The sequence below is a fragment of the Lacerta agilis genome, chromosome 3, assembly GCF_009819535.1.
Source record: "Lacerta agilis isolate rLacAgi1 chromosome 3, rLacAgi1.pri, whole genome shotgun sequence".
Lineage (NCBI taxonomy): Eukaryota > Metazoa > Chordata > Lepidosauria > Squamata > Lacertidae > Lacerta > Lacerta agilis.
In genome coordinates this window covers 32531159-32541368 of record NC_046314.1, presented here as the reverse complement: position 1 = coordinate 32541368, position 10210 = coordinate 32531159, and the positions used below count along the sequence as shown (strand labels likewise).

Sequence of the window (10210 nt, the reverse complement as noted above, 5' to 3'; positions counted from 1 at the left end):
GCAACAGCAAAATGTAGTTGCTGGCATTAACACAATATCCTGCCCTGTCTACTCCTGTCAATGATTTTTGATAGTTGAAAATAAGTAAAGTATGAGTGATAGTTTAAAATATGTAAAGCTAAGAACTATGTATGGTTAAATGGGGGAAAAAATTCCAATGTTTTTAAATATATATATATATATATATATATATATATATATATATATATATATATATTGCAGGTTTTTCAGGGCTTTTCTGTGAAAAGGAAGCCAAGCCATGTGACTCAGGGCCTTGCTTGAATGGTGCTGTCTGCGTGGATGATGTTGACGGGTATGATTGTTTTTGCCCCGAAGGTAAGTTGTTCGACACAATGCATTTTTATTATAAGTGACAATTTGCCAAGACTGCCCGAAGATTGCAAGGTTGTCTTCGCGACGATCTTCAATGCATTCAAAACATCCTTCCTATCAAAATAAGTTGTTCAGTCCCAAAGTTTCATTTGCATCTATATCCGTCAAGGCAGCCTATTCGCATGAAGGTTGTAAATAGTTATATCTAAAAGTGTGAATGTATGTCTGACACGCTGTCTGTGATTCTTAACTATGTTACAACAACAGTAGTAAAAATAAAATAAAAAATCCACACAAAAATCAACTCAAAGCCCAATGAACTGGTCTGCAATACCTGCCTGTTTCCTAAAAATATGTGCCCATAGGGTATAAGCACCTGAGTAAAACAAATAGTAAACTAACAAAGATTTAGGAAGCTGTGATACATTTTCAGCACAGCACTAAGCACAAAGCATTTCCTTTTTACTCAAGAGTATATTATTCCTTTATTTTTCCCATTGGTTATAAAATTAGGGACACACACTGTAGCTGATTTGTCACTATGCCTTTAGTCAATTAATGCCTGTTTTAATCAAGCATGAACATGTCTTATAACTGGGGCTGAGAGTTAAAGGCACAGTTTCATTTTTTGTTTTTTTTAAACAAAATTTTATTAGCATTTTCATAATAAAACACAAACCCAACCCCACACCTACAAATACAAAAACAAATACAAATACACATAAAGTCAGGATTCTTCTTCTTATTTATATACCTTACAAAAAAAAAAAATCTAGTTCTGAATCTTGACGTTTGACTTCCCCCGCCTTTTCACCTTCGGTTTTAATTCAATATACTATTTCCTTAACAACATTTCTCTATAAAAAGATTTAACTTTGCTTGAAAAAAAGAAAACATACTTATCTCAGTCTTTGCATTATAACCTAAATCATAACCAGATATTCTTGTAGCTAAACTTATTTCTTCTGTCCTTTATCATGCTGCTTTTAACTTAAAATTCAATATCTCCTTACTTATTTAAAATAAACTTGTAATTAACAGACTTCACACTCCGATTTCGGATACCATGGCAGACCATTTAGATTATACATTTAATACTTCAACCCACTCCCCCTCTATCCATTGTCTTTTTCTGTCTTTCTCCAAAACCAGATCTCCAATTGTCTTCCTCTGAGTGTCCACAGATCCAGGCAGCATCCACAACAAACCCAGCATCGAGCCTCAGGGCGTTCCTCATCTCCATTCTGGGCTCCTCCGTTCCTTTTTCTCCTTCTTCTTGTAAAAATCTTAATTCCATGTCCCTTGCCCCCGAGCTGCCACCTCGGAGTCTGGATATTGTAAATTTTCCCATTTCAGGTTCCTTTTCCCGGATTTGCCCAGCCATTTCAGACCATCGTCCAAGCGCCCCTCCCAGCTCTTTGCCAAGGCTTGATTCCATTGTGTAGAACTTTTGAAAAGCCTCCTCTGTGGAAAGTGAATCCTTTTTATGAATAATTCCACTCAAGACTTGTAGTTTCCGATTAAGCAATTCCATCTGCAAGACAGTGAGCATTTCCTCATCCTTTAAATCAGAGTTCGATACCAGTGCGAGCGCAAAGTCCAGCATTTTAAGAGAGAGGGTATCAGATTTCAGTTCCTGTCTCTTCCTTCCTTTGTTTCAATTTTTTCCCACGACAAACCAAGTCGCCGCCATTTCTCCGAAGCCGGGGTATAAAGACCAAAACTTCAAACAGAGATATTTTTCCCCCAGTTAACCCCCAAAGGGAGATCTCAACAGACTCAGTTTTCAAATTCCAAATACTTTCTATTGATTGTTGTAGCAGCAGTCACTTAAAGAGTTAATTTCTTTCACCACCCGAAGGGAGGGAGGCGGGCTGCCTTTCTTCTTTCCCCCAGATCGTTCCAGGAATACAAAGAGTCAATCAATTACTCACAGCCTCTGGGTTCTTAACAGCTCCTTAATGACAGGTAGAACTTAGACGCTCATCACAGGCTTTGTCGCCGCATTTACATCCCGGTTGGGGCATGTCCCCTATAGCCCGGCTCCATCGTCCCTTCACCCCCACCCCCCCTTTACAGGGGGAGCGGGGGAAGGGTTCGGAGCCACAACGGGCACAGCCGGGGAGCCCAGGGTTCGGGACGCTCTTCCCGCACCCCAACCGGAGCCCCGCTATGCGGCTGCAGGGCTCCTAACCCCCGGGATGAACTGGGTGCTTCGCAGCCGAAGCATCCCACGACCACCCATAATGGCGTCAGCCGCCGGAAGTCCACAGTTTCATTTTTTGAAACTGCAGTGCTATTGCAATGTGAGGCTTGGGGTGGAGAAGGAATATTAAATATCTTAATTTCTTGGAACAATGAAGAAGCTGTCAAACCAGTTCCCCCCTCCTTACCTTTGAAGGTAAACAATTTATCCAGACCCACCACAGCCTCATTTTACTCTCCACCTATCCTGCTCCATCTCCACCATACATTGCCAATCCTTAACCATATGCAACATCCCAGGACATTTCGTACTCTCATTTTAAAATGTGTGGGGCATGAATCTCTTCCCTGCACTGGCACAGCACCCACACATAGAAAGAACCCTATAGGGCATAGTGGAGTCCAGTGCCCTTCCTCAAGGGCTTGGCCAATTATTCTTCTTTAGCCAAGAGCACATATCCACCCACCCTGCCCCCCCTCTCAAGGAAATGGAATAGAAAGAGGCTCTATTGAGGCCTATGAAGATCTCCTCCCAGGTAGTGACTGAGAGCAGCACTTATGGATGGGAATGGCCTGGGCACATCCTCATCCAGTCCTCCACCACCTGCTCAGTCTAAGTGTGTGGGTGCTGAGCTCACTCTGCCTCCCAGTGCACCAAAAGGAAGGAGATTGGACTCCACTCTGCCCTATAGGGTTCTTTCTATGTGTGAATGCTGTGTCACTGTGGGGAAGGCATTCATGCTCCACATATGCAGGATTTATTTTATTTTTATTTATTTATTTATTTAAAAAACCCCTCAGGAAGTTGCGTTGCAAAATATGATTTCCACTTATTGCCATATGAAATTATATCTGATAATTTCACCAGACTTTGTTTCGATTTGTGTCCAAAAATGTAAGTTTGTGTCCAAAATGTAAGATTTGTGTCCAAAAATGAGGATGACGTTCAGACAGGATAACGCAAGTGGGTTGCTCTCTTCCATTGCTGGACTCTGGGGAAAATAAAACTTGGTATTCATGGCGATAATTTTTGTGGATTGGTTGTTATCAGGAACAGAGACATGGGTCTGATTAAAGTCTGTATGTGAATGAGATCTGTTACTGTATACATTATTAATGAACTCAGGGTAATTGTAAAGTTTTATGACTTAGGGATCAGTAGAAATTGGTTCCACGGTCATTTTGAGAAATTATGAGAATATGCCTTGCACTGTGGGTGCTGATAGCTTAGCATTAGTCATGGTCTTCCCGCAGCCATGGCCTGTGACAGCACTTAATGATAGTCATTTTGTAGCGTGACCATGCATTAGAATAGATTTACAAGAGCATAAAATGTCACATACCAAAGTGGAGAGTTCTTTGTCAGCTCCTAGAGCAAGAAAAAACCCTATACACCTGGGAGTGACGATTGTCTGCAACACGGGTGCAAGGCGAGCATTCAGCTGAAAGCAAGCCGTAGAGAAATAAGAAAACCAGAGCGTGAAACTTTGTTGGCAGATTAGGCTGCAGACTTACGGTATACAGGCTCTCTTGGTAGTTCTGCCTCCATTCGAAAGTGTGAGGAATGGTTGCCTGGGGGTTGGGCTTTTCCTGCGGTGGCCCCTAAATTTCAGAACACCCTCCCCCTCAGAGGTGCATCTAGCACCGTCATTGTACAATATTTTCCACATTCATTATTAATACATTTCCACCGACCAAAAGATTCATAGATGCTTCTGCCTGTCTCCTCTATTTTAGCCAATCAAAATAATCCCTACTAGTGGGCCTCACCACTGTCTGCAGCAATTCTTTCCCACAGAAATGGCTTTGATAGGGCAGTAGATTATTTTGTCCTTTCCCCTCCCGTGTGGGTGTGTCATGCAACCTATCAATAAGCCCACTTTAAGCCAATCTGAACCATGCGTTGTTTTTGTGAGGGTGTTCACAAACCCGTCAGAACCATACATTCTTTTGGAATCTGCAGAGAGAAATTTGCTTCCCAGAACACTCTGTGGAAGAAACAAGCTAGCCGGCCATTCTTACAAATACTGTAATAGCTTTAGATCTGGTGAAGGACAATAACAACCTTGTAAAATATACAGTTTTGGGTCTTCCCCCCTCACCCCTTTGTTTTCCCTTATGCGCGGGTTTTGTTTCTCTTTCGCTCTTTCTCTTTTTTGTTTGTGTCTCACCATGTTTGGTGCACATACAGTTATGTACTTTTTGAACTTTCAATAAAGATGTTACTAAAATAAAAATAAAAAAGCTAGCCAGCCTTGAAGAAGTAGCAATCTTTTAAGCTTATTTTTGAGGGGGAGAAAGGAGAGAGAGAGAGAGAGAGAGAGAGAGAGAAGGCAAAAAGAGAAGTCAGAAGATTGGCGGTTCGAATCCCCGCAATGGGGTGAGCTCCCGTTGCTTGGGCCCTGCTCCTGCCAACCTAGCACTTTGAAAGCATGTCAAAGTGCAAGTAGATAAATAGGTACCACTCCGGCGGGAAGGTAAACAGCATTTCCGTGCGCTGCTCTGGTTCGCCAGAAGCGGCTTTGTCATGCTGGTCACATGACCCGGAAGCTGTACACCGGCTCCCTCAGCCAGTAATCTGAGATGAGCGCCGCAACCCCAAAGTCAGACACATCTAGACATAATGTTCATGGGTCCCTTTACCTTTACTAGTGTCTGTATATTCCTGGGAAAACAATAACCTGAAGTATACATTTAACTGATGTTTTAAAATGTGTATTAATTGTGTTTTGATTTTAATTTACTGTTTCAACTGTTTTGTTATGCTTTGGGAGACTCCAGGATAACTCCTCTGTTTTAGGAGATGATATAAATGCAGCTAATAGATTAGGCCCACTTAAGTAGGAGTGAACACCATTGAATTAAACAAGTAGACACAGGGTGGCAACCCAGGGTAGCCCCCAGACCCAATAGACTGATTTGTTCATGTGCTACCTTCCCATGACCATCTATTTTGTGTTGAGTCAATTAAAAGAAGTGAGCCTGGTTTTCTTTCTTTTATCCTCACAACCCTGAGACATGCTGTTAAGTCATTACTATGCCTCTTTAGGGCGGTACCTGTATATTTCTCCCTGTCACACTGGAACAGAAGGACTAGAATAGAAGTTAATGGTTACTGAGGTCTTTCTTAAACTAAAGCAACACTTCATGTCATGACCATGTTCCAAGACTCGGCACCTTTTTTTTTGTGTACAGTAGACGCTTTAGCAACCTAGTTCACCGAGTTGTTGTGAAAATGAAAAATCTAAGCAAGAAATATGCTATAGAAATGATAACCATATGGGTGATTGTTTCACACACAGGGCTAGCCTGGTGTCATGTTCATGAAAACCCATTTACGTAAAGCACTTCCTAAGTATTTACAAGTTGTGGTGCTCTGACACAGCTTTATGCTTGCTGCCCTTGTTCCTTTAAATGTGATCCTTCTTTAAGGACAAAGGGGGATAATTTACTAATGACAGATGAGGAGCAAGGCAGCTTTTAGAAGCGTTCACTGTGAGCCATAAAAAGAGAATTATTTCTGTTTTACAGAGTAATTTGATAAGGATTGATTTATTATTTACGAAAGAGAGGACTGAGAAAGGAGACACAGGTGTAGGTAAAGAATATACTGCCCCCCCTCTCTCTTTCTCCTCAACCAAGGATTTGAAGGCCTGAACTGTGAAATCAACTTTGATGACTGCTCCTACGGCTTCTGTAAAAACAATTCGACGTGCTTAGACCTGGTTGCAGACTACGCCTGTGTTTGTCCTCCAGGCTTCATGGGTAAGGTGTAACCCAAGGCTTTAAATGAAACAATAAATATTTAAAGACTCCATTATATCTTGCAAAATTAAAAGTAAATAAGTGCCCATAATGACATTTTATACACTGCCACACTGCTAATAAAAACAGAATAAGTAACACATTGCAATAACTCCCATCAATTATATTCCTTAATCCTCTGATCATAAGATGAAAGTTGGAAATGCTGATGTTAAAGTTTCCGAGTTAATTAATAGGGATGTTAAAACATACTCACGATTTTTTCAACACTAACTCACCTGGTTTGGGGGGGGGAATAGTAACTAGTTCAAGTACACACTATACTCAGACAAGTAATGGACACTCCACACATTAAAAAGCAGTGGGGGGGTTTGCGACGGTACTCTCTGGTACACAGTACCACCACCTCTTATTTGTACTGCCCATGTCAACCGTTTTGCGCTGGCACCCATGGCACTTTTATCAAGATAGGACTACTGGCACCTCATTTTTACCTCCTGCTCTGAAGAACTTTGAATATAATTATTAGCTTCCATGCCCCACTCAGGATTGGGGTACAAAAAATGTGTTGATAACTGTTTCTAAGAAGGGTTTTCTGTTTTCTTCAAGGATACATACATACTGTATACATCAGCTGATTAGGAATTGCATATTTGTTGTTGTTGTTGTTGTTGTTGTTGTTGCTTGTTTGCCACGGCAACTCACAGCAGCTTGCAATATTTTAAGCAAGACAAACACATCCATACATTAAAACCAGCAAAAAATAAATAAAAATCTGAAAGCCAATTCTATTTACAACAAAACAAAACAAAACAAAACTACAGTTAAACACACACACCCTTATAATATACCATAGATAGTTAAAAGCCAAAGGCCATTTAAAAAGCAAGTTTTTGCCTGGCACCTAAAGATGTGTAAAAATATCTAATACTTTAGAATATAGGCAAGTTAAACAAGTTACCAGGTAGTCTTTGCAGCCGTGTCCGTGATTCTATTTCACAACAAAAGAACACAGAAGGCTTTTACAGTAACCACCCTCCTTGTAGGTTAGTTACTGTGGGAAAGAAGACTCTGCTGGACTAGATGGACCCTGATCCCATAGGGCTATTGTCATGTTCACAATGGAGCCTCCATTTCAAGGGAGGCACTGTCTAGCTCTTCTTTAAAGCCTACCCTCAGCCCTAGCACCTCTACCACCACCATGATTAAGCTATGTTCTCTTTGGAGTGGGTGACAGAGATGTAGAACTATGCCAGAAGTGTACGTTATTCAAGTAGCAAGTGGATAGCATTGGTGGGTGCTGATGTTCACCTGACCTTCTGAAAGCTGAATTGCTGCTGTTTACTGGGAAGGAGAGAGGAAGAGGTGAATCAGTGGAGGGGGCGGGGTTTGATGTGGTGCAAACACACCAGCAGAGTCAATCTGGTGCTGCTAGTGGCATGAACGCACCACACCAACTTCACTGCCACCTCACCCCTCTCCTTCCTGTTGGGAGGTAAGGTAAGCACTGCCATCATAACAACCTATCCACCACTGTACAGTAGTCATATTTTATAGACAACTACCTGGGGTCAAAGGGTGAGACTCATGTGCCTTTTGCTCTAAAATGCATATTGAAAGCACTGCACACTTTCTTTACTTGCCCCCTTGAAATCCTTCGCAGATGGGGAACCTCAGATCCTGAGCCCAGATGGAGTCCTCTCTATCCAGCCCCCAGGACTTTCTTCCAGCCATACCCATTCTCCCAAGGCCACACCCCTCATCACTTCAAAATGTCCTTTTACCTGATTGGAAGGAGTCCTTAAGTCATGATGCTTATCTAGAAGGGAAACTGTAGAAACTTATAGCTTTTTGCATGACTGGAACGTTGTCTACTGTAGTCACAGTCACAATCATTGTTCTGCCCAGTTTTTGCCATTTCCCCCAGCATGCAAATCCTGAAATGTTCACCAGAGAATACACCCCCTGGGCTCAAAGTATTTAGTAATGTAATTCATCAATAAAATTGTGGCCAATTGTGAAATCATAAAATGGATAGGTGTTTCCTTGCCAACCAGAAGAGGCGTGTAAGAAACTAGGACAGAGAAGTAATGTAGAAGTCCAAACAGCATCTACACAATATCCTGGAAATCTGAAGGCAGAATCTATTAAAAATGTACAAATGAGGGCTTCCAACTTAAGGCCCTGTGTTTCAAGGACCTTCGAGAGGCGTCATATACTAAACTAAACAGTTAATTTCTCTATAAAGGATAAAGAGTTGAGCTACCAGTGAGTTGCATAAAATTAAAGGGAAAATCAATTATGGTTCAACAACACAATTTTCTCTCCCTGTTAGAAATTAACCAAAGTGCCTTGTTTACATGAAATCAGAGGCATAATTTGCTGAAAGTTTCTCATCTGCAAATAATTAGCATGATTTCTTTAATTAGAACCAAAGCTTAAGAGTTGAAATCATCTGGAGAAAATGTGTTCATTCATCAACTAAGAATAAAATGAGATGAAATGAGACTTGTTCTTCCCTTTTGGTGGTTGGTGTTTAGGGAATGCTACCAAGCTTTCTTATTTTCACGTTTCAGTTCATGTCCTTTATTTTGGAAACAAGAAAATGAAAACAATGTTTCCACTTGAGACATAGTTATAATTTAATGCATTAAGAATTTCTTTAATGTCTTTTCTGATCATGATTGAGATAGAGAAAGGTAATAATAACAACCACCACTACAATCACAAATTTTGTTCTCAACTGAACAACAATAAAAACCCAGCCAAGTATTCTGGTTTTATGATTAAAACACAGGCTTAAAAGTCATTAAAATAGACTCATTTGGATTCATTCCTACTACATTCAGTTTCAATTCCCTCTATTTACTCACTCTGTAAAATGGGAATAATAGTGATTAGGCATTCAGGTCTTTTGCATATACATATAAGACTAAAGCATTTAAAACACATAATTGTGTGATTTAGCCACTGTTATATGTCTTAAAAAAAAGACCTGTATAGTTGTTCTGTTACTCTCATTTTACAGATTAAAATTAAGATTGACTACTAGTGACTTGCAAATAGTTGCTAGATCCATAGCTGATGAGATTCTAGGACCCAAGACCCTACCACATTTCAAGCAGGTTTGTCTAAGAGTTTTATACCATTAAGTTTCTTGTTTTAAAAGCAATGGGGGGAAAGTATTTTATGCCAGAACTAGATGCAATTTACAGGCATGATGGTCCATTCTGAATGGATGGAGGCTGCCAGCTTTCAGAATGATAGGTACAGTGAGTCTCCCACAAGCAGTGCAGGATTTACGTATAAGCTAAACAAGCTATAGCTTAGGGCCCCACTTTCTTTGTGGCCCCCCAAAAAAATTAAAGGAAAAAAACCTGGATGTACATTTCCAGTTGTATTTCAGTTCAACCATTACTTTGATAAAATACATATTTTGTTATGTCCAAATGGCTTTAGATACCTATTAGGTCCATAAATCACCATATAGCATATATTCAACACAAAAAACAGTGGCAATTTTTGTTGTTGACAGCTGGACATATAAATGGCCCCATTACCTTCAGTAGCTTAGGAACCCACTAAACCTAATTGCATGTCGAGGTTACCGTCCCAGCTCCCCCCAGTAATTCAGACATGACACATTATTTTTGGTTTGGGTTTTTGGCATAATTTTGGCCACAACTTTATTTAAATACAGCCAATGTGAGTGGTTGCTTAGGCATTGGAACCGACTACTGTCCCCCCAGCCATGGGACAGCTGACATTCGCTTTTGAGGGCGAAGTCAGAAAAGGGTGAACACCTAAGGCAGAAGCGGAGTCGGGCAACGACCCAGGCTTCTCCCCCAAATGCTCCCTAGGACTCCGCTTGGCCCAAGCCTCCCACCATTGGGTATGGACAAAAAGC

General features: G+C 40.9%; 1 protein-coding gene across 1 annotated transcript in view; it reads left to right on the top strand.

Moving 5' to 3' along the window:
* Positions 1 to 227: 227 nt before the first annotated feature.
* The window catches only part of LOC117044556 (protein eyes shut homolog), a 150365-nt gene continuing 140382 nt past the window's right edge, over positions 228 to 10210 (top strand). Inside the window, exons 1-2 of the mRNA XM_033145374.1 lie at positions 228 to 336; positions 6181 to 6303. Of these exons, the coding sequence (XP_033001265.1) occupies positions 6300 to 6303 (4 nt within the window). The 5' untranslated portion in view covers positions 228 to 336; positions 6181 to 6299. The remainder of the gene's footprint in view (positions 337 to 6180; positions 6304 to 10210) is intronic.